The sequence below is a fragment of the Urocampus carinirostris genome, chromosome 2, assembly GCF_059441175.1.
Source record: "Urocampus carinirostris isolate Australia breed hairy pipefish chromosome 2, RoL_Ucar_1.0, whole genome shotgun sequence".
Taxonomy (NCBI): Eukaryota; Metazoa; Chordata; class Actinopteri; order Syngnathiformes; family Syngnathidae; genus Urocampus; species Urocampus carinirostris.
In genome coordinates, this window is record NC_142350.1 from 57174325 (window position 1) to 57198978 (window position 24654).

Below are 24654 nucleotides of genomic sequence, written 5' to 3' on the forward strand. Positions count from 1 at the left end.
CTCCTGTGTGGAGTTTGCATGTTCTCCCTGTACTTGTGTGGGTTTCCTACCATTTTCCAAAAACATGCATGTCAGGTTAATTGGCCGGTCCAAATGTTCCCTGGGTGTGGATGAGTGAGCAAATTGTCTGTCCCTGTGTGCCCTGCGACTGGCTGGCAACCAGTTGAGGGTGTCCCCTGCCCACTGCCCGAAGACAGCTGAGATGGGCTCCAGCACCCCCGCGACCCTGCAGATAATGGATGGACGGATGATTTATGTACATGTCATATTTGTAGATACTTGACTGGAATCTATACATTTATTTCAACATATGGCAGGATTGGTCCTCCATACGCCCAAATATTGAAGCAATCACCTTATAAATACTTGGATTTGTTACCCGATCTAAAATGTTATTTAAAAAAGGCAAATCACGTGTTCATGAAAATTATCGTTCCTCCTCCGATTTGAAAAAAGAGACATGAACTTGGCACAGATAACCATGCAGGCGTTTGATCGGACGAAAACGGACCCGGTTTGTGGTGCAGCGATCCACACGAAAAAATGGAGCCCCGACCCGCAGCCACGGCAATAAAAGTTCTGCGCATATTCCGTTTTGAACACTTGACGCGGCGTTCACGCCCGTTGCGGTCATCTGAGCCGGGAACGTTTGACCACGATGGTGCCGGCGACCATGTCGTACACAGTCCTGTTGTGCTGGAAGAACAGGAGAGTGACGAAAGCCGGGAAGAAGAACGCGATGGAAAAGTTCTTGCTCAGGGCACGCACCGTCGATCTGTCGGCAAAGAAATAAAGTTAGATGATGCAGTTCTGAGTGGGTCGGTTTTGTCCTCGTGAACTTTAGCTAGAGGTCGACCGATTATCGGCACCGGTATTTGTAGTGCTGCAACAACGAATCGACAAAATTGATTAAAATCGATGATTAAAAGAGTTTACAACTTATTAGATCATCGATTCGTTGTATCGCGTGATTTATGAGCCACCAAAAACGTTAAATTAATGCAAATTAGAGTGCACACTATTTTGTTGCGACACTGGGGATTGTAGTACAGCTTTGGTCCAGCAGAGGGCGCCAAGACGTTTTTTATAAAAAAAGCTACGGTATGTTATTTTTTTTTATATACCGTATTTTTGTTGTGGAAAATAGACTTGCATTTGTAGAATAGATCTGCATACATATAGAAAGAAATGTAGAAAGACTTGCTTACAGTGTGACAGAATGTTGACATCATTTCGGGAAGGTCCTTGGGACCTTCAAGGACTCTCTGAGCAAACTGAGGCGAACAAAATGTCCTAATAAGGGTACGACAGCATCTTCCTTGTTGTTACTGAGGACTAGGGCCGCCTTTTGGGTTGTACTCAAACTGAAGCTATAAAAGCGTTGTTATGTCTGGAGTTCTCTGAGTTCTTTGGGATGACGAAATAAAAAGCTCCCCCTCATGGCAAGCCTCCGTGTACTTGATTAAATCACGTAAGAGAAGACTTAAAAGATTATCGAACCTGCATTTTCCCCTACATTTTCCGCACTATAAGGCGCACCGGGTTATAGGGCGCACCCCGAAAAAATAGTTTTTGGTCCTATATTAGACATACATAGGACGCACCGGATTATAAGGCACTACAATGGGAACGTCGACAAAACAGTCAGATAGCTCAGTCAAACTGATTACCCCCTTAACATTCCGAAAGCTTGCAAAGAAGCAAATACGTGTCGTAGTCACGTGCGGATGCGGTGTCCGTACGATGTCACTCAAATGCATCGTTCCAAATATCATTCGGAAGGTTAAAGTCTTGGGATTCAAGAAATGCCAACCATTCCTTAGTTTCTATTTTCTTTTTCGCTCGCAACTTTACTGTGCATATGACAATAAACACTTGGAATTGAGTTTAATTCAAAAATAGACACTCCATTCCATTCATTATCTGCACCGCTTATCACAGAAACATCGAGTTCAGTCTGAAACAAGATACAGGGAAAATATATAGCCCGAGTAGCTCACCGAAGTCGTTGTGTTCAATAATAATGTGCAACCATGGTCCTCTTATATCCGTGAGTGTAGTAAATCCAGGAGAGTAAAATATTTACAAATACAGTACAGAATAGTAAAATACTGTTTTCTCTATGCCGTCAACCCAACTTGCTATTCACATTCATCTTTTTCGGCCAATTGCAAGCTTTAAATGATAAAAAGGATCCGCCCCCTTTACCTCTGAATAACTTTAGCCAATAGTGATCGATTCAAATGATGATTGACACATTGGTTAGCCAATGAAACGCCGGTAAATAAATCCCAGCATACACCGCGGACTACTTTGCGTTCGGGGGAAAATCTAGTCGGCAGCGGCTGCATTAGTTGCAGGACTTTGCGACTTAATATTGATCCATAAATAAAGCGCACTATATTATAAGGCGCATGGTCAGCTTTTGACAAAAATAAAGGCTTTTAGGTGCGCCTTATAGTGCGGAAAATACGGTATGTACTACATTTTGAACATTGCATCATTTATAACAAAATTGGCATACTGCTTCACCATGAAACAAAGTTAACATATTTCAAGGGAACAGACAGAAATACAGAGAAAAACAATCGGAAATATTGTAAAATCAATAAAGTAAAAAGAAAAATAATAATAATGGCATGTTTAACTCTACCCAAGGGGCAAATTCTTAAGCATATATCATTTTTCATATTGGCAATGTTGATTATATTCCAAAATGTAACCCTCAAAAACAAATTTGTTGACTACGTTTTGAAAAGTGGGTTTGTTTACATATTTCAAGATTTGAATGAATAGGGGGAAAACTAGAAATCTGATTCATCGATTATTCGGAAAAAATAATCGACAGATTTATTGATTATGAAATTAATCGTTAGTTGCAGCCTTAGTTATTTGTGAATTTGACAGCTAACGGTATCGACATTTTTATTTATTCAACCGCCCAATTAAATATGTTTAAAACCGGATTTTTTTTTTCAGATGCAGCTGAGCCTTGTTCTTCCTTGCTCCTACTACTCCTACTCCTACTACTCCAAACACTCCAGACCAGAATCCAGCCACTAATAATATTGAGATTTTAACAAATCAGTGCTATGGTAAAAAATGGAGTGTATCATTAGGAGAAAGCGTAAAAAGGGTTGTTAACTTGTTTGAGGGAAGCAGGCTCAGGTGAAGACTGAAATATTAGCTCCTATCATAACATCAGTTTGTCAATCAAGCATGTGTGTGTTTGTGATTGAGAGAGAGCATAAGAAGCACATTAAAGTGTAATTCTGAGTGATTAGCTGTTACCGTAACATTAGTTCGTCAATCTGGCTCTAAAACAGGAAAGCCCACACTTTTCAATTTGCGAGCTCTGTTCAAATATCCATTGTTTTTAGCACGATTTTGTTTTCAGTCATATCGGTTGTATTGACCTTTTCATTTATTGTAAAAAAAAAGGCTAGCTATTTGAGATTTTATGAAGCCTACATTTATAGGAGTTGCTGCGAAGCCTAATTCAATTTCCTGCACAGTTAGTTTCTGGTTTAATTGGAATATTAGTCATGTTAGATGTGTTAAGTTATTTGCTATAAAAAGTTTCAGAGAGCTATTAAAGTTTTATCTGAATTTATAAAAAAAATATTGTTGTTTTTTTTTCATTATTGAAAATTTCTCACGCCAATTCTTAAGCTTTTACAGCAAATGAATATCGTCTCCAACTATTGGTTATCGGCCTCCTCTTAAATCATATATCAGTCCTGAAAAGCCCATATCGACAAAAAACTGAAACAAAAACTTACCTTTCAACACATTTTATCAAAAAAGAGACATAGTATATCCCTTTGCTTTAATTCTTACTCTTTCAAAACCAATTCGAAGACACTTATTAGATCCAGACACATTATCGGCAGATACTTAAAATCAAATAAACCATTATCTTTTTCCCTGGCCTGGCTCTTCTGCATTATTTTAGAACCCGATGCAGCCTGAAAGTCAAAAAAATGGCCTTCCTCTGTCTTAGAGAGTCATTTTGTTTTAACGACGCAGTGGAAATGTAATCACGGTCCATTTCGCTAGCATTTATAATTAAACTAATAGGAGCACCTAGTCATACCATCGTAGTACAATTAAGCTTGATTTCCTCATTGCTAGAGCTTACTTCCTTATTAGACTTTGATATTTGTCCACTGGATAGAACTACTTCTTCCTGGTATTTTTAAGGTGCAAGGATGTTTACCGGTTTACTAAGTCCCCCTTTGTTAAATCTGGGGACGTCTTTCACATTCCTATTACAAACAATAAAAATGTTCCACTCACGCTGACAGAGACACATCGGTAGCCGGCACCACAAGGACCCGGTTGGGCTGAACCAGAACAGATGAGTCGCATGTAACAACTCGAAGTCCAATTAGGAATTTTCCTGGTGTGGCTCCTCCCGCTCCCCAGATACACACAATCTGCGCAAACATGTCATACATGGCAACTTAGAAGAAAAAAAGCCAGTTCTGTATCAGTAATAACGACTCCTTACCTCATAAAAACACACTAAGATTGGGTACACGAGAGCCACCAGCATCATTTTCTGCAGCTCCTCCATTGAAGTTTCCTCATCGATATCATCAATGATGAAATGCATGGCAAACTTGGACACGTCCCTAAAACAAAGGGGAAGCAAGGGAGGCTGTTATACTTCACAAGTCAAGTCATGTTTATTTGTATAGCCCTTAATCACTAGGAGTCTCAAAGGGGCTGCACAGACTACAGTACTGCATTACAGACTAGTATTACACCACCCTCGATCTAAAACCAACACGAGGGCAAGGAAAAACTCAAAAACCTCAACATGAGAAAAATAAAGAAATCTTGAGAAGTCATGTTTATTTATTTGTATAGCCCTTAACCACAATAAGTCTCAAAGGGCTGTAAACAATAGAAATAAGTAAGAAAAAGAACAAAAGATGAAAAAGAAAGACAAAGAAATCGGGAGGGGAAAAAATAGAGATAAAGAAATTGAGTGAGAGTGAGAAAATAAAGAATGAGAGCAAAAAAAACAAGAGAGAGAAATAGAAAAAAAGAAAGAACGTTAGCAAGAAAGAATGAGACAAGTAGAAGAAAAGAAAGAACGTGAGCTAGAAAGAATGAGTGAAATAGAATAAAAGAAAGGTGAGCAAGGAAGAAAGACAAAGAAATAGGGAGGGGGAAAAGGGGAGAGAAATAAATTGAGAGAGAGTGAGAAAATAAAGAATGAGAGCAAAAAAAACAAGAGAGAGAGAAATAGAAAAAAAGAAAGAATGTGAGGAAGAAAAAATGAGACAAACAGAAGAAAAGAAAGAACGTGAGCGAGAAAAAATGAGTGAAATAGAATAAAAGAACGTGAGCAAGAAAGAATGAGACAAATAGAAGAAAAGAAAGATCGTGAGCTTTTAATCACAAAAGGTCTCAAACGGTTGCACAGACCGCCATTGCAACATCCCCTGATCTGAAATATACATGATGGCAAGGAAAACTATATAATACCTAGGCATGAGGAAAATTGAGAAACCTTGAGAAAGTGCGGCTCTAGAGCATTAACAGATAATACATTATTTAACCGCTGCATTAACATCAACAATAAGCATGAAATAATGTAATTAAAATCATGTAAATAGTCCAAGACAAGCTTCTCAATATGCCGGCCGATGCAGCAGGATCTAAGTCGGTGGGCCTCCAAACTTTTTCAAGCTGAGAGCACCTGGTTACATATCCATCCGCTTATCCTCAGTAGGGTCGCGGGGGTGCTAGAGCCCATCCCAGCCATGTTCGGGCAGTGGGCAGGGGACACCCTGAACTGGTTGCCAGCCAGTCGCAAGGCACATATGGACAGACAATTCGCTCGCTCATCCACACCTAGGGACAATTTGGACCGGCCAATTAACCTAACATGCATGTTTTTGGAATGTGGGAGGAAACCGGAGTGCCCGGAGGAAGCCCACGCAAGCACGGGGGGTTCGATCTCATGACCTCAGAACTGTGCCGCACACACTGCGCTGCCGTGCTGCCCTAGTTACATATCCAACTCTAAAATAACAACTGATCATGTAATTACTATGTTGTTACCAGGTTATTTATCTGAAGTAGGATTACATTGTCTCAGTCAACCACTGAAAAGTTATTTTACAGGTAAATCACAATGACCCAGCACTGGTGAGCTATTTACAGAACAGGTCCGCTAATGGGGCACCCTGGTGCCCGTGCACACCACGTTTGAGACCTTTTGTTCTAGATGATGGCATGCATCCGCAAACCTGAGGTGTTATTACCAGTGTTGAGGGTAATGTGTTAAAAAGGAACGTGCTCCCGGAACACAATCACCTTTTTCGGTTGTGGGTACTGCAACTCATTATTAGGTCAAGTCAAGTCATATTTATTTGTATAGCCCTTTATCACAAAAAGTCTCAAAGGGCTGCACAGTTTTAACAGTTAAAAAAATCAGTTTTCATTTGAATCTACCGTCTCCTTCCCCTTCTGCATCCCTCCGCTACTCCACTGTACCAGGTAAATCAATTTATGACATTATTTAACACAACTGATGAATTACAAAGTTCTCCGATCGCCAACTTTTCCTCCCTCGCTCATGATGTAACTAACAACCCTCAATCTGCCAGCAACCTTTAAGAAGAGCGCATGTTTATATTTCCTGAATAAAGTTGTGGTGGCACTGTCTCAAACACAGAGTACAAGGACGCTTAATTTCTCATAATTAAGATATTCTCCCTACCGCATATACTTGCACCGAAGCCGCATTTTCGAGTATAAAATTAAATACTGAAATACACCTGCATATTTGGCTGTGTGTCACCATTGGTGGGTAAGAGGCGTGGCTTATACAGGAATAACAAAATCAATGGGGCAAACATAAGCATAGACTAGGACCAAGGTAAAAGTGTGCTGAATTTTGGTCTTTTGATTTGTAAAATTATTTTTGCAGTACACCGTGCCTGGAGAAAAAAAATACATCTTGTACAGTACCACAAAGGAAATGTTTGAGTGGATTGAAGCCCAGCGACAAAATGGATATGGAGTGTTTCGGCGAGGTGTTTGTTTGCAAGCTCTCAAGACTCCATAAGCCACGAATAAAGAACGGTTCACTGGTTCCGCAGGTTGTTGTACACGTTTTCTTCTAGTTCTTATCTCGTTTGGCTATTTTGAAGATGTTTTAGGGGGGTCAGCTTCAATGCGAGTATATACAGAAACAATCCATATCTGTATTATATTCAATTATTGCCCATATTTGATGTTGATAATGACTGTGTATTGTCTGTTAATGTCCTTGCAACATCTACCAGGTCATCCTGGAAGGGGGATAGTACCTCATGTGGGGGCCCCTTCTCAAGGTTTCTTTATTTCTTCATGCTGGGTTTTTTAAGTTTTACTTGGCTTCATGTTGGTTTCAGATCAAGGGATCTGATTGTGGTCTGTGCAGCCCTTTGGGACGTATGTGATTAAGGGCTATACAAATAAACATAACTTGACTTAACTTGTAACTAGATAAGCCACATTAGCTCTGAAGGTACTCGTCTAGGGATCAGGAGGTCGCAGGTTCGATTCATGGCTCCCCTGTGTTCTAAGTCGTAGTGTTCTTGGGCAAGACACTGAATCCCTAATACCCCAATAAGCAGGTAAGCAGGTGTGTGTGTGAATGGGTAAGTGTGAAGTACATTGTAAAGCGCTTTGGGAGGTCTTCATTGACTTCATAAGCGCTATATAAATGCAGACCGTTTACCAATTAGTTAGTCAGTCTGTTGAGATTGGGGGGGCTTACAAGAATTACTTTTTAAATGAAGTAACTAGTAACTGTAATTACTATACGTTAGTATCACACCAAACACTGGTTATTACTGCCAATGCACGCACTTACTTTATTCCACTCAGGTGCATAATACTGATGATAATGGTCGCTTTGATGAAAAACAGAATGAAGAAATCTACAACTTCAGCTAAGAGCCTTTGCAGAGGTGAGGGGATTGTGTACTCTCGACCTGGTGAAAGAATCCCAAGGCTGTGTTTAACATTCCATGCATATTTTGTTTACCATTGCAAGGAAAATAAGTGAGTAAATGGATTTTGCAAAGCATAATTAGATTGTAGTTACCTGGCCTCCGTGCGTTACCGTTCTCCTGTTGCAGCTGCTGCGGCTGAGTTGGCGCTGCAGCCCCGCCCGCGGTTTCACCTCCCCGGCTACTCGGAGAACCGGAGGCGGCCGCGTTGAGCGACAACGGGACACCCAAATACTGTACATTAGGAGGCGCGGGCGTTCCATTGAGAGACTGTAAAATGCAAGGATAGGACATTGCTGCGGACGCCGCTAACCAGCTCTGCCAAGACACATAACCGGTGGAATACTGGCACATCCACGCCTGTAACTTCTCGCAATACTCCGCCGTGGTGCAGTTCTCGGGTACTTCCTTTTGGTCTTTGGGGTTGTTTTTTCTCTTGGTGTCTTCCCCTACACGTCGTTTAAGCCCATTAGAAGCTTTACTCTTATCAGGATCCATGTTTGTGTTTTCTGTGTCCGCCATGTTGGAAAGGGTTGACGTAACCGTACGTCACTACGGAATGTTACACGAGTCTTGAGGGGAGATTGTTTTTCTTTTCTTCTTGAATTTTGGATGCAAATGAGTTAGTACTTTTGAAAATAGGTTTTATGTTGATGTTAGGTTATGTTTAAGATGAAAAGCAACCCAATATAGACTGTTATATTGTAATCTTAAACACAGTCTCCCCCTTCAAAAGTAAATGGTTCAAGCCAAATATAGTGGGACCTCGCTACTTCGCGGTTTCCACGTTCGCGGGTTCAGAGCTTCGCGGGTCTAAAAAAAATAATGAAATAACATAATTAAAAAAATATATATATATTTTTTTTTCCAAGCATTTTTGAAGGAGCGTCGCTGCTTCGTGGTTACACCTTCGCGGGTTCAGAGCTTCGCAGGTCTAAATAATAATAATAATTAAAACAAATAATTTTAAAAAATAAATGAATAAAGAATGTTTAAGCATTTTTGAAGGGGCGTCGCTACTTCGCAGATTTTCACTTTTCGCGAGTGGTTTTGTTCCCCATTAACCGCGATAACCGAGGGATTACTGTAAACCCATAAGAACAATATTAAACACGATTTAAAAAATAAATAAAAATGAAACAAAAAGCTAGGAGAAAAAGATAATTAAAAAAAAAAAAAAGAAAAAACAAAGAACAAAAGGTAAATGTTAAATGAAGAGTATTTTATATAGCACTTTTCAAGTCACTGACAATATCCCAAAGCACTTTACAATGTATTACCCATTCACACACACACACTCTCACACCGATAGAGCGTCAGTCTTTTTGGGTGTATTTAAAAATAAAGAAGAGAAACACTGAAAAATACACGTTTTGAGGGAGTCTCTTTGATCACTCTTGTGCTACGTTCTAATAGTTTTCAAATTATTTGAACGTAACAGTCAATCTTTTTGCCAAAATTGTACTTCCACTAAAAAGTGCGATTAAGTGCAGTTCAAATTTGTGCAACCAACTAAATAAATCCACAAAATATTAGTAGTATGTAACCAGGGTTGGGTAGGGTTACTTTAACTTGATTACCTTTAATTACTTTTGGATACCAATACCAAATATGCTAATAAAAGACAAAAGAAACTAAATATGAATAAAATGATGATTCACAACACGTGGTAAGCTTTCTCTCCTGGCTTTGATCTCTTTGATCTCCGGCAAAACGAACATAAAATGCGACGGAAACAAAATGAAAATAAATCCAAACAGCTTGCCAACATCATTTTTGCCGTTCCATGTATTCCGTTACTCCCCAAGCCTGCACAAAATTTAGTCATTTTATTCATTTAGTTTATTTTGTCTATTATTAGATTATTTGGTATTGCAGTAATCCAAAAGTAATTGAAAGTAATCCAGTTAAAGTAACCCTACCCAACCCTGTATGTAACAGAATATACTTTTTTTTTAAATCGTAAATCTCGTGCATAAATTATATTTTGTATGGAATGTATGTTTAAGGATTATATAAGTATGTTTAAGGCTTGTATAAGTAACCTGTATTGTTTTGAAACTGAAAAATAAACGTTTGATAAAATAATATACTCTATAACGTTACAAAGCAGGCTGAATGATAAAGCACAGTACTGTAGTCATGATAATAATAAGCTTAATCATTAGCTTGACTCATCTATCGACTGTATATGGCTTCTGCTCACTTACATTATTTGGATACCAATAATCCAATAAGAACAATAATAGTGACATAAATGTTATAATAATAATATCACAATAACAGCTATGTTAATACCAGATTAACCGGTTCCTGTAACCATCAAAGGAGAATGTGTGGAATTTGTCCAGACCTACAAATACCTGGGTGTGCAGCTGGACAACAAACTGGACTGCCAACACAGAAGCTCTGTGCAGGAAAGGACAAGGCTGACTGTACTTCCTCAGAAGGCTGGCATCCTTCAACATCTGCAAAAAGCTCCTGAAAATATTCTATGAGACAGTTGTGGCAAGCGCCCTCTTCTATGCGGCAGCGTGTTGGGGAGGAAGCGTCATGAAGAAGGATGGCTCCCGTCTCCATAAACTGGCGAGGAAAGCGAGCTCTGTTGTGGGCAAAGAGCTGGACAGCCTAACAACAGTAGCTGAGAGACGAGCACTGGAAAAGCTGCGGTCAATCATGGACAATCAATCGCATCCACTACACAGCATTATCTCCAGACAGAAGAGCAGTTTCAGCGACAGACTGCTGTCACTGTCTTGTACTACGGACAGACTGAAGAGATCTTTTCTTCCTCATGCCATGAGGCTCTTTAACTCTACCCGGCAGAGTAAAAGCCCACATTAAACCACACCACCTACATTGCATATTACCGAATTTTATTGCAATATATATTCTGTGTAGCACTATTTAGATATTCTATATAACACGCTACAGTGGGCATTTGCACGTCACACTGGGTATTTGTATATTGTATTCTTTTTGCTTTATTATTGTATTGTTCTCAGCTCAGGGATGCTGCTGGAAATGTGAATTTCCCTCCGGGGATGAATAAAGTATCTATCTATCTATCTATCTATCTATCTATCTATCTATCTATCTATCTATCTATCTATCTATCTATCTATCTATCTATCTATCTATCTATCTATCTATCTATCTATCTATCTATCTATCTATCTAATTTAGTTATACCCATCTATTAACTATATAATGCTAGTAATCACGAATTATCATCCAGACACTTATAATGACAATAATAACATTAATAATTATTATTATTAGTGTTATTATCATAATAAAATACATTGTGGATCTTCAATCTGTCTACCTGATTTCCACCCTTAGTATTCCATATATATCATTTTTAAACAAGTCAGGATGGCCGAGCGGTCTAAGGCGCCAGACTCAAGGCTTTGAACCTTCGCATTGTTACATGGGTCTTCTGGTCTCCAATGGAGGCGTGGGTTCGAATCCCACTTCTGACAGTTAATCTTTTTGTTGTCGTGTTGTCTCTTCGTGAGTGCACCTCATTTTGGTTGATTCTCCCTATGACGTAATTTGATGGTATTTTATGCAATTTATTCGCTAAAATATTTCAGTCTGAATTGAACGTACAACATATAATACTTTTGCCAATCTTAAGTGAAATTGACATTGTTTTATTCGACTTCAACAAGTAGATCTACAGCTTGCAAAACATGGGCGTAACTAGCCTGTTTTGGGGGGTAAGCAAAGAAAAAAAGAAACTATAAAACAAAAAAAATAAGGCAAGAAAAAAGCTTTGAAAAAAAGAAACAAAAGATGAAAGAAAATAAGTCAAGTCAAGTCAAGTCATTTTTATTTGTATAGCCCTAAATCACGAAGAGTCTCAAAGGGCTTCACAGATTGTTACACTATATTACACAAACTATTTTCAACCGACAAGAGGAGTAGGTTATTCGTATGCAATGGAGTAGAAGTGAGTTTTAAGTTTAGATTTAAACATTTCCACTGAGGTTGCAGATCGAATCTCAGGGGGAAGAGCATTCCACAGCACCGGTGCCCGGATGGAGAACGCTCTCGAACCAGCAGAAGACTTCTTTGCTCTCGGGATCATCAGAAGACCAGCACTCTCAGATCGTAGGCTTCGGCCCGGGACATAGTGGCAGATCAGATCTGAAAGATAAGAGGGAGCAAGTCCATGTATGATTTTGTACAATACTAAGAGAACTTTGAAGTCACATCTTTGGCTAACTGGGAGCCAATGCAGGTTAGCCAAAATCGGTGTTATGTGATCGTACTTTTTTGTCCTGGTTAAGAGCCTCGCTGCGGCATTTTGTACTAGCTGAAGAGACTTGATTCTGGACTTCGGTAGACCGGAGAGTAGTGCATTGCAGTAATCGAGACGGGAGGTAACAAATGCATGAATTAATGTTTCCGCATCAGACTGAGACAGTATTGAACGGATTTTAGCACAAATGGTAAATGAATACCATTTTATTTCACGCTTTTCAAGTCACTGACAATCTCCCAAAGTGCTTTACAATAGATTACCCATTCACACACACACACACACCGATAGCGGCATTGGTCATGCAAGGCGCCTATCTGCTTATTGGGTGCATTTAAAAATTGTTTTTGTTTGTTTAAAGTTCTCATTTTCAGGTTATCTACCTGAAATATTTGCTGAATGATACAAATGTATCAAAATATGATATGTCAGGATGGCCGAGCGGTCTAAGGCGCCAGACTCAAGGCTGTGTACCTTCTCATTGTTGTATGGGTCTTCTGGTCTCCAGTGGAGGCGTGGGTTCGAATCCCACTCCTGACAAGCAATATATTTATTTCGTAAAGCATGAAATGGTGTTTTTTTCTTCGTGAGTGCGCCTCCTTTTGGTTGATTTTCCATCCGACGTAATTTGATGGTATTTTATGCAATTGTTTTGCTAAAATATTTCAGTCTGAATTGGACATACAACAATACTTTTGCCAATCTTAAGTGAAAATGACATTGTTTCATTAGACATCAACAATTAGATGTACATCTTTTAAAACATGGGCGTAACCAGCCCGGTTTGGAGGGGGTGGTCCAGCAAGTAAAGAAAAAAGAAACTTGAGAATAAAACAAAATAGGCAAGAAAAAAAGTAAAAAGCTTGGAAAAAGGAAACGAATGATGAAAAAATAAAGAACAAATGGTAAATGGTAAATGAAGAGCATTTTATTTAGCGCTTTTCAAGTCACTGACAATCTCCCAAAGCGCTTTACAATGTATTACCCATTCACACACACACTCACACACAGATAGCGGCGTCAGTCATGCAAGGCGCCTACCTGCTTATTGGGTGCATTTGAAAATGAAGAAGGAAAAGCAGGGGGAAAAACACGTTTTTCGGGGGAACTCTCTGTAACAGAGTTGAAATTTGATTGTTTTGAATGTTTTTTTGAATTCTCACAAAATCTGTGTTTTTGTTGTATTGCTGTTGATGTTCCGGTGCCTCATTCAGTTGTTGGGTCATGGGCGTCTGCGACTGTTCTTTTCGTTTGGCACTTTATGGGCTTCAGCGCTTGCCGTAGCTTAATTAAGTTTGTAAGCGTTGAAGATAGTTGCAGTCGTGAACAGAAGCCCCTGACTTTTGTATTGTTTTGTTTATTGAATGCAGGCAATAAACCCAGAGATTGTGAAACCTTGTGTCGTGCATGAAAGAGGGTCGCTACACTGGTGCCGTGACTACACAACTGGATCACTTTGATCAGCCTCTGAGCAGATCCCGGCGTTGCTGCATATTCTTCTTGTGTCCACTAGAGGGTACTGTTGCACTGCATTGGCGCGTTGATTTCGACTTATGTATTTGTGCCACTGTGCATTTGCTATCAATACGTAAATTATTCGTTAATTTCTGGTTTTTATTTTTTTCCTGTTTTATTTTCTATTCTTTGTACTACTGAAAGTATAATGGCTGAAGGATATAGTAGTCAAAATGACGATTTTCAGGGCTTTTCTATTGGCAGGGGCAGGGGTGTCCATTTTAATGGTTTGAATGCAAACACACTTACTAGTGGGTATGGAAGTGAAGGTGTAGGTGGTCTCCAAGAACATGTTAGTGATGGGAGGGACAGGGGGCGTGGTATGAGCCCAAACTGGTCTCCAAGTGAACAGTTCTTGAGGGAGAGTGCACAGACTTCAACCCCAATGAGTGATAACATTGCCCTGCAACACCTGACTGACATGGTAGGCCGAATTGGAGAGCAGATAGGCAACTCAGTATTGGCTAGTCTGCTCTCTTCTGGTTTCATTGATCGCACACATGCACATGACACACCAATGACTGGCAAAGCAGCGACTGCTATGACTAAAGACGACCCCAGACCACATAACACAACGCAGGTAAACACTACACCGGTAATTGTCCATGTCAAGACTGAACGTGAAATTGTGACTTTCAGGGGAAATGGTTCTGACAAGTTTTCAATTCAAGAATGGATCACCATGACTAAAGCCCAGCTTCGGAAACAGTCTTATACAACAGCTGAAAAAGCAGATGAGATACTAAGCAGGCTTTTAGGGAGGGCAAGAGACGTTGTCAGAGTAGCTCTCAGGAGTGATGAGGCACTTGATGTGAGGCAAGACCCAGATATCATTTATGACATTCTAATACGATACTTTAGTCATTCCTCGTCAACTCTCCCGTTGCAAGATTTTTACACCACGCTACCCACGCCAAAGGAAAATCCAGTTGACTACTGGATCAGACTAAACAAAGCAGCAGACACTGCTGATGAGGGTTTGCGTCGCTTGGGCAGAAAAATGGAAAACCTTGGTGGGGAAGTGGCACAAATGTTTGCAAAGTACTGTCCTGATCCACAGCTATCGAACATTTTCAGATGCAAGCCTGTTAATGAGTGGACCTCTAAGGACGTTCAACTCAGGATAGATGAGTATCAAAGGGAATCAGGGGCGTCAACTAGGTCTTGCAGTGTCCCTCCACTGAAGAATTACCCGACTGCAGTGCTTGACAGTGAATCTTCTTGTTGTTCCTACTCTGGCTCTATAGAGACGGGTCTCCAGTCCATTTGTCCCCACCATGTTAACCCCGATCCATATACAGATTTTTCGTGTGTTCGACAGCATGCCCAGCGCCCACAGCATGTCTCACCGCCTGTCCGTGTCCCACCACAGCATGTGTCCCACCACAGCATGTCCCACCACAGCATGTCCTACCACAGCATGTCCCACAGCCTGCTCAGAAAGATGACAGTGATGTCCTTGGCCGAATGATGAGCATGCTAGAGAGAGTTTTGTCTAGAGTGGAGCCACGCAATCCTGAGCGTATTCAGAGGCGCTTAAGTCCTTTCAACTCCCCTCCATGTAAGGTGTGTGGTGGCGCTGATCACTCCACTTTATATCATTGCAAATTGAATAATCTGTGTTTCAAGTGTCTAGCCCCTGGTCACTCTAAGCAGCATTGCCCCGACAAAGTTTCTCCCCAAATCAGTTCAGTTTCGGGAAACTAGCTGACCTGTATTCAGAGGGAGGCCGTACAGGTCAAAATGAGTTCTCCCACCCATTTGATCTCAATTTCAATTCAGTTTTTAATTCTGACACGTTCACACAATCTCAGTTGCCTAATATTGTTTATCAAAACACACATACTGTAGGGGGCAGCGATAGTTTGTTTTATGTACCAGTTAGAGTGGGGAGCAGTATGACTTTGGGGGGGATGTTGGATAGTGGCTCCATGGCCTGTACCGTGAGTGAGACTGCTCTGCGTAAGATGCTCTCTGTTGGAGCAGTACGTACAGAAGACGAATTTTCCACCAACGTGACACTCATTGGTGTTGGGGGTCGACGAGTGTGCCCAAAGTCAGCTTTCAACATCCATATGGAAATCAATAACTGTAAAATGATTGTGCCAACAATTGTTGTTGAGGGGCAACCTGATGACCTAATCATTGGAACTAATGTTATCAGAAACATATTGCATGAGTCAAAGAAGTTTAGTGCGTACTGGACAGCAATCTCTGCTCCATCATCCACTAATGCTGAAACGGAGCAATTTCTTTCAATGCTAGCTGGCTTGCATAGATGGAGTGGTGGTGAAATGCCCGAGAAGATAGGCACAGTGCTCTGCAATTCAGCCACATGCCTTGAGCCTGGCCGTGAGTACCTCTTGTGGGGGAAGCTGTCAAAAACTGCACGAGTATCTCCTGGGAGCGCAGCGATGACAGAACCTACGTCGGCACGATCTGCCCCCAAGGGTCTAATGGTCGCCAGAATCGTCACACCTCTGTGGGCAGATGGATGGGTTCCACTGAAGGTCATGAATGTCACAGAATATCCGCTGTTTTTGAGACGCAATGCAAAGCTGGCTGACTTGGTGCCTTGTGTTGCTTTGGAGGATCTAGACCTGGTCAGTGGCCATCAGAGTACTTCCGTTGTGCAATTGCCTCCTGTCTGCTCTGATGTAAGTGATGCTGAGGAGAAGCTACAGTCTATTGGCCTGGGTGAACTAGATGTTGGCTTTTGTGATGCATCGTCTGAGTGTAAAGACAAGTTGTCAGAGCTGATCATTCACTACCAAGACATCTTCTCGCGTAATCACCTTGACTGCGGAAAGGCGAAGGACTTTGTTCACAGAATCCATCTGGTTGACCAAAAGCCGTTCAGACTCCCTTTTAGACGTGTGCCACCGAGTCAGTATCAAAAATTACGCCAAGTTTTGAATGAAATGGAAGAGAAAGAGATCATTCGAAAGTCGACAAGTGAATATGCTTCACCTTTAGTTCTCATCTGGAAGAAGAATGGTGATATGCGTGTGTGCACTGACTTTAGGTGGTTGAACAAGAGGACTCTGAAAGACGCTCATCCTCTGCCACATCAGGCTGATTGCTTAGCAGCACTTGGTGGCAACTCCTTCTTCAGTACAATGGACTTGACGTCTGGGTTTTACAACATGCCTTTACACGAAGATGATAGGAAGTACTCAGCGTTCACTACGCCTATGGGGCTTTATGAGTACAACAGCTTGCCACAGGGGCTCTGTAATAGCCCAGGGAGTTTCATGAGGATGATGACATCCATTTTCGGGGACCAAAACTATTTAAGTCTGCTATGCTACTTGGACGACATTTTAGTTTTTGCCCCTGATGAAAGTTCTGCACTCAGACGTCTTGAAATGGTGTTCAGCAGACTCCGTGCCCACAATCTGAAACTGGCCCCCAGGAAATGTCACTTTTTAAGGAAATCTGTAAAATTCTTGGGGCACATTATTGATGAACATGGAGTGTCAACCGATCCAGAAAAAGTTGAAAGTATAAGCAAAATGACTGTGGCGGACTTGATGGAGTCGGATGGAGCGACACCTTCTGTGAAACGTGTACGGTCTTTCTTGGGCATGTTAAATTTTTATCAACACTTCATTCCGGGGTATTCAACACTCGCAAAGCCCTTGTTTTATCTGCTGGCTGGCCAGAAACAGAAGAAAGGCAGAAAGCCCAAATGCACTGTAGTGGGCCGCAAACTGAAATCAGGTGACTGGACTGCTGACCAGACCAGGCATTTACAGACCTCAAAAAGGCCCTTATCCATTCTGTGGTTTTGGCTTATCCAGACTTTAGTCGTCCATTTTTGCTGTCGACTGACGCCTCACTGGATGGCCTTGGAGCCGTTTTGTCCCAGGTACGTGAAGGTGACACAGTGGCTAGGCCAATTGCGTTCGCTAGCAAGTCTTTGACCCGGTCACAGAAGAACTACCCAGCTCACCGTTTGGAATTTCTTGCACTGAAGTGGGCTGTGTGTGAGAAGTTTAGCCATTGGTTGAAAGGCCATGAGTTTACCGTCTGGACTGACAATAATCCACTTACACACATTATGACTAAACCCAAATTGGACTGTTGTGAGCAAAGATGGGTGTCAAAGCTGGCCAGTTACAATTTTGAAATCAAATATGTGCCTGGTCCCAAAAACACGGTTGCTGACGCTCTCAGCCGTGTCCCTTTTTGTCAGAATGTTGGCCACAGACTAGTCAGTGAACCTCTTCATGATCTCACTGCGGAAGCTGCGGTTTTGTCTGATACAGCCGTCCAACAGACTTTCAGAGACTCTACCGATCAGCCTGTCATGGCAGAGAAGCTGTCCCATTCTTTAGCTACAAATGTCCAGTCATTACTCGTGTCGGCCCAGACTGTATCCAATCAAGAAGTTGCTGCTGTTGTCCAGTCACACACTGAATGGGCCTCCGGTGCGAGAACTCGTGCAGCTCAACTGATAAGCCACATGCCCCACCTTATCCCAGATACACTACCCAGTCTGCCTGCTTTCCCCATGGATGACCTGCGGGAGGCTCAGTCCAGGGACAGAGTTTTGTCTCGTCTTCGGTTTTATGTGGAACGGTCTCGAAGACCGTCTAGACGTGAAAGGGCACACGAGACAAGTCAAGTTCTGGGCCTCCTGAAGCACTGGGAGAAGTTTGTTCTGAGTGATGATGTTTTGTACAGAGTATCCCGTAATCAGATTTCAAATGCAAAACGCCATCAGTTAGTGGTCCCTGATTGCCTGAAGGCCGAAGTTTTAAAAGGGGTGCATGACAGTGCGGGCCATCAAGGCCAGTCAAGAACCCTGAGCATCGCCAGACAGAGATTCTTTTGGTTGCATATGGACAGAGATGTGAGGATGCATGTTCGTCAATGTCAGCGTTGCATAGTCAGCAAAGTCACTGAGCCTGCAGGGAGGGCCCCTCTGGAAAGCATTGCCACTTCCCGCCCATTGCAACTTGTTTGTATTGATTTCTGGTCCGCTGAAGATTCACACAACAAATCTGTTGACGTACTAGTCATAACAGACCATTTCACCAGATTGGCACAAGCTTTTCCATGTAGAGACCAGTCAGCCAGGCAAGTAGCTAAAGTTCTATGGGAAAAGTATTTTTGTGTTTATGGCTTTCCGGAGAGGATCCACAGTGATCAAGGCCCAAGCTTTGAGAGCAATTTGGTCGCAGAACTTTTACAATTATCTGGGGTGCGTAAGTCACATACTACCCTGACCATCCGATGGGAAATGGAAGTGTTGAGCGTTTTAATCGTACTTTGGGCAATATGATCAGAGCTCTGCCCCCTGAATCAAAGCAGGACTGGCCAAGACGTTTACAAACACTCACATTCATGTACAATTGCACTGCTCATGAAACTACTGGATATGCACCATTTTACTTGATGTTTGGGAGAGTTCCTCGCCTCCCAGTTGACACTCTGTTTGGGAACATTTTGTCTGACCCTGACATTACCACCTACGGCAGATATGTTGCAAAACTGTCTGAAGACCTGAAGGAGGCTATGTCAATTGCTCAGGAACATGCAAAAAAGGAACAGGGCAGACAGACTCGACTCTATAACAGGGCAGCAAAAGGGCCGTCAATTGAAGTTGGAGATAGAGTCCTTGTGGCGAACAAAAATGAGAGGGGCAAGCGAAAATTGGCTGATAGGTGGGAGTCTATCATCTACACTGTTATTGAGATGAACCCTCAAACACACACATTCAGAATTCAAGACACCATCACAGGGAATGAGAAGGTTGTTCACCGTAACCTGCTGATGTTGGTTAACTTTCTCCCAGTTCAAGACCAGCCCTCTCCCCAGTCTGATTTGTCTTTGTCCTCTGCACAATCATCTGCCTCTGTTTGTTCTTCAATGACCAGTCCCACTGTCTCCGAAGAGTCTCATGCTCGAGTGCCTGCTCAGCTAAACCGGTCTGGATGTGCGGCAGATGATGCGCAGAGTCTTGTAAGCATCTCAGGCCTTGACAACTACACAGATCTCACACCTGCATCTGGGGAGAGAACCAGAGAGTGGGTGCATGGGCTGAACTCTGAAAGTTCTGATCACTCTGGTCATTCCTTGACCACTCATACTCACGACACTGCTGTTAGGGATGACAATTCGACTCTTAGTGAGCATGATCATGTTCAATCTGTAGTGGCTGCTGTCTCTGGAGGTAACGTTAGCCACACTGATCAACCAGAGTCTGCACCACACCGCACTACACGCCTGGGTCGTGTTATACGACCAGTCAACAGGCTTCTTCACACTATGGCTAGACAAGATGTCACCAGACACCTACAGTGTAATGTTTAGACTATGCGTAACACAGTAGTTCGAGCTCTTGGGGCATGACATTTTTTCCCTTTAAAATTCTTCTGAAATAACTTGGTTTTGGAGAGAATGTTTTGTGCTCATTTATGTCTTGTATATGTCTTGGGTGAATGTGGAATGTGTAAGGCATTCTATAGCCGGTGGCTGGTTCAGAGAATTTTCTCTGGCCACTGCATCCTTAAAGGATACTTCTCAAGTCGGTCCTAATATGTGTGACCCAATGACTACTGTTATATATTGATTTTGATTTTATAACCAAGTGTGAGATTTTGTCCAGAATTCGGTGGGGGTGGGTGTAACAGAGTTGAAATTTGATTGTTTTGAATGTTTTTTTGAATTCTCACAAAATCTGTGTTTTTGTTGTATTACTGTTAATATTCCGGTACCTCATTCAGTTGTTAAGTCATGGGCGTCTGTGACTGTTTTTTTCGTTTGGCACTTTATGGGCTTCAGCACTTGCCGTAGCTTAAGTGATTTTTGTAAGCGTTGAAGATAATTGCAGTCGAGAACAGAGACCCCTGACTTTTGTATTGTTTTATTTACTGAATGCAGGCAATAAACCAGAGATTGTGAAACCTTGTGTCGTGCATGAACGAGGGTCGCTACACTGGCCTCCTTCAAAATCTGCAAAAAGCTCCTGAAAATATTCTATGAGACAGTAGTGGCAAGCGCCCTCTTCTATGCGACAACGTGTTGGGGAGCCAGCGTCAAGAAGAAGGATGCCTCTCGTCTCAATAAACTGGCTAGGAAAGCGAGCTCTGTTGTGGGCAAAGAGCTGGACAGCCTAACAACAGTAGCTGAGAGACGGGCACTGGAAAAGCTGCGGTCAATCAAGGACCATCCATCGCATCCACTACACAGCATTATCTCCAGACAGAAGAGCAGTTTCAGCGACAGACTGCTGTCACTGTCTTGTACTACGGACAGACTGAAGAGATCTTTTCTTCCTCATGCCATGAGGCTCTTTAACTCTACCCGCCAGAGTAAAAGCACACATTAAACCACACCACGTACATTGCATATTACCGAATTTTATTGCAATATATATTCTGTGTAGCACTATTTAGATATTCTATATAACACGCTACAGTGGGCATTTGCACGTCACACTGGGTATTTGTATATTGTATTCTTTTTGCTTTATTATTGTATTGTTCTCAGCTCAGGGATGCTGCTGGAAATGTGAATTTCCCTCCGGGGATGAATAAAGTATCTATCTATCTATCTATCTATCTATCTATCTATCTATCTATCTATCTATCTATCTATCTATCTATCTATCTATCTATCTATCTATCTATCTATCTATCTATCTATCTATCTATCTATCTATCTATCTATCTATCTATCTATCTATCTATCTATCTATCTATCTATCTATCTATCTATCTAATTTAGTTATACCCATCTATTAACTATATAATGCTAGTAATCACGAATGATCATCCAGACACTTATAATGACAATAATAACATTAATCATTATTATTATTAGTGTTATTATCATAATAAAATACATTGTGGATCTTCAATCTGTCTACCTGATTTCCACCCTTAGTATTCCATATATATCATTTTTAAACAAGTCAGGATGGCCGAGCGGTCTAAGGCACCAGACTCAAGGCTGTGAACCTTCGCATTGTTACATGGGTCTTCTGGTCTCCAATGGAGGCGTGGGTTCGAATCCCACTTCTGACAGTTAATTTTTTTGTAAAGCATCACGTCGTGTTGTCTCTTCGTGAGTGCGCCTCCTGTTGATTGATTCTCCCTATGACGTAATTTGATGGTATTTTATGCAATTTATTCGCTAAAATATTTCAGTCTGAATTGAACGTACAACATACAATACTTTTGCCAATCTTAAGTGAAATTGACATTGTTTTATTCGACTTCAACAAGTAGATCTACAGCTTGCAAAACATGGGCGTAACTAGCCTGTTTTGGGGGGTAAGTAGCAATTATGAAATTCACGGTAAGCCGTCCTCATCTTAGCCGCAATTATGAAATTCACGGTAAGCCGTCCTCATCTTTGATGCCAGGTCCTTAGCTTGGCCTGTTAGGACCTTAACTTGGCCGCTTGGCCTTTTGATTTTTGCATTCCGGAGATGGAATAAGAGCTTGCTCTGTCCACTCCACGCATCGGCCCGGTATTGCAGTACCTCCGGGAACGGTGCATTCGCAATGATCGCAACATGGCTTTAGGGCTAGGACCTTAGCTTGGCCTTTTGGCTGAGAGTAAGTGTCCCGGCTCCTAGGCTTTGTAGCGTATAATGAACTGACCGATAACGAATAATGGATAATGAATAACGAAGATAGAACAATAACCCTTAAAAACCCCAAAAACCCCAAGCAAAGAAAAAAAGAAACTATAAAACAAAAAAAATAAGGCAAGAAAAAAGCTTTGAAAAAAAGAAACAAAAGATGAAAGAAAATAAAGAACAAAGGGTAAATGAATACCATTTTATTTCACGCTTTTCAAGTCACTGACAATCTCCCAAAGTGCTTTACAATAGATTACCCATTCACACACACACACACACACCAATAGCGGCATGGGTCATGCAAGGCGCCTATCTGCTTATTGGGTGCATTTAAAAATTGTTTTTGTTTGTTTAAAGTTCTCATTTTCAGGTTATCTACCTGAAATATTTGCTGAATGATACAAATGTATCAAAATATAATATGTCAGGATGGCCGAGCGGTCTAAGGCGCCAGACTCAAGGCTGTGTACCTTCTCATTGTTGTATGGGTCTTCTGGTCTCCAGTGGAGGCGTGGGTTCGAATCCCACTCCTGACAAGCAATATATTTATTTCGTAAAGCATGAAATGGTGTTTTTTCTTCGTGAGTGCGCCTCCTTTTGGTTGATTTTCCATCCGACGTAATTTGATGGTATTTTATGCAATTGTTTTGCTAAAATATTTCAGTCTGAATTGGACATACAACAATTCTTTTGACAATCTTAAGTGAAAATGACATTGTTTCATTAGATGTACATCTTTTAAAACATGGGCGTAACCAGCCCGGTTTGGAGGGGGTGGTCCAGCAAGTAAAGAAAAAAGAAACTTGAGAATAAAACAAAATAGGCAAGAAAAAAAGTAAAAAGCTTGGAAAAAGGAAACGAATGATGAAAAAATAAAGAACAAATGGTAAATGGTAAATGAAGAGCATTTTATTTAGCGCTTTTCAAGTCACTGACAATCTCCCAAAGCGCTTTACAATGTATTACCCATTCACACACACACTCACACACAGATAGCGGCGTCAGTCATGCAAGGCGCCTACCTGCTTTTTGGGTGCATTTGAAAATGAAGAAGGAAAAGCAGGGGGAAAAACACGTTTTTATGCAACCAACCTAAATCTTTAAAATGTAAGTATTATTTAACAAAAGGTACTTTTTTAAAAAACACAATTCTGTTGCAAAAAGTGTCTCGGGTTTTGGAAATGTTTGCTATATATTTGGTTGCTGCACTTAGGATTTTTGTTGCTCACCGTTATTTCATGTGACGCTTACAGACTTTTAGTGATTGCTCAGATTTTTGGAATCCTTGAGGGAACATTTATTCCACTTTAAAAGAAATCTGAATTTTATATAAAAGTAAAATTGGTATAATAGTTCATGTCATGTATTTTTTCCTGGTATTTAAATCGATGTTTTTTTTACCTTAATGAAGGTATTTTGTACCACTAAGAGGCACAATATGTTACACATTGACCCTTTAATACTGACTCATATTGATTTTGGTTGTTTAAAGTTCTTATTATTAGTCTGTGTACCACCAAAATTTGCTTAACTGTTTAAATACATGATTGTACAACATGTCAGGATGGCCGAGCGGTCTAAGGCGCCAGACTCAAGGCTGTAAACCTTCTCATCAATACATGGGCATTCTGGTCTCCAATGGAGGCGTGGGTTCGAATCCCACTTCTGACAACTATTTTATTTCTTTTGTAAAACCTAAAATTGCGTTCTCTTTTCGCGGGTGCGCCCCCTTCTGGTTGATTCTCCCTCACCTTACTTTTCACCTTTCGTTGTAGTTCATATCTGCCAACTGACATAATTGGATGGTATTTATTTATTTTATACTTTGAGACATTTCTGATTAAGGGCTATATAAATAAACATAACTTGACGTGAAATTTGTCAGAAACTCAGCGAAATGTAAATTAATTCAATTTGGGGTTTTGGACATGCTTATTGATGATTTGGTTTCTACACTTTGATGTTCTCATCTCATCTCATTAGCTACACTGCTTATCCTCAGTAGGGTCGCGGGGGTGCTGGAGCCCCTCCCAGCAATCACCGGGCTGTGGGCAGGGGACACCCTGAATTGGTTGCCAGCCAATCGCAGGGCACACGGGGTCAGACAACTCACTTGCTCATTCACATCTAGGGACAATTTGGACCGGCCAATTCACCTGAAATGCATGTTTTTGGAATGTGGGAGGAAACCGGAGTGCCCGGAGGAAACCCACGCAAGCACGGGGAGAACATACAAACTCCGCACAGGAAGT

The 24654-nt window shown here is 41.3% G+C and overlaps 1 protein-coding gene, 5 non-coding genes and 1 pseudogene across 6 annotated transcripts; 6 read left to right on the forward strand and 1 right to left on the reverse strand.

Annotated features, from left to right (window-relative positions):
* Nucleotides 1–268: 268 nt before the first annotated feature.
* LOC148372662 (protein FAM8A1-like) lies at nt 269–8555 on the reverse strand. The gene is made up of 5 exons (XM_088327241.1): nt 8114–8555; nt 7880–8000; nt 4514–4637; nt 4300–4439; nt 269–775 (listed from the first exon to the last, which is right to left on the reverse strand). Exons 1-5 carry the CDS (start codon nt 8538–8540, stop codon nt 631–633), a joined length of 957 nt encoding a protein of 318 aa, XP_088183367.1. The 5' UTR covers nt 8541–8555; the 3' UTR covers nt 269–630.
* A 2835-nt stretch (nt 8556–11390) lies between these two features.
* Nucleotides 11391–11503, forward strand: trnal-caa (transfer RNA leucine (anticodon CAA)). The gene is made up of 2 exons: nt 11391–11428; nt 11459–11503. It is a non-coding gene; the product is annotated as a tRNA-Leu (tRNA).
* Nucleotides 11504–12715: 1212 nt separating this feature from the next.
* Nucleotides 12716–12828, forward strand: trnal-caa (transfer RNA leucine (anticodon CAA)). The gene is made up of 2 exons: nt 12716–12753; nt 12784–12828. It is a non-coding gene; the product is annotated as a tRNA-Leu (tRNA).
* Nucleotides 12829–21726: 8898 nt separating this feature from the next.
* Nucleotides 21727–21839, forward strand: trnal-caa (transfer RNA leucine (anticodon CAA)). Its single transcript has 2 exons — nt 21727–21764; nt 21795–21839. It is a non-coding gene; the product is annotated as a tRNA-Leu (tRNA).
* Nucleotides 21840–22205: 366 nt separating this feature from the next.
* On the forward strand, nt 22206–22322 carry LOC148372666 (U2 spliceosomal RNA; annotated as a pseudogene).
* Nucleotides 22323–22825: 503 nt separating this feature from the next.
* Nucleotides 22826–22938, forward strand: trnal-caa (transfer RNA leucine (anticodon CAA)). Its single transcript has 2 exons — nt 22826–22863; nt 22894–22938. It is a non-coding gene; the product is annotated as a tRNA-Leu (tRNA).
* Nucleotides 22939–23960: 1022 nt separating this feature from the next.
* On the forward strand, nt 23961–24073 carry trnal-caa (transfer RNA leucine (anticodon CAA)). Its single transcript has 2 exons — nt 23961–23998; nt 24029–24073. It is a non-coding gene; the product is annotated as a tRNA-Leu (tRNA).
* The last annotated feature ends 581 nt before the right edge of the window (nt 24074–24654 follow it).

Excerpts from the sequence above, each read along its gene's own strand:
- LOC148372662 (XM_088327241.1), bottom strand. The coding sequence starts at position 8,540 with ATGGCGGACACAGAAAACACAAACATGGATCCTGATAAGAGTAAAGCT. Across the intron at positions 4,638-7,879 it reads ATGCACCTGAGTGGAATAAA|GGACGTGTCCAAGTTTGCCA; the intron begins GTAAGTGCGTGC and ends CCTTTGTTTTAG. Across the intron at positions 4,440-4,513 it reads TCTTAGTGTGTTTTTATGAG|ATTGTGTGTATCTGGGGAGC; the intron begins GTAAGGAGTCGT and ends ATGTTTGCGCAG.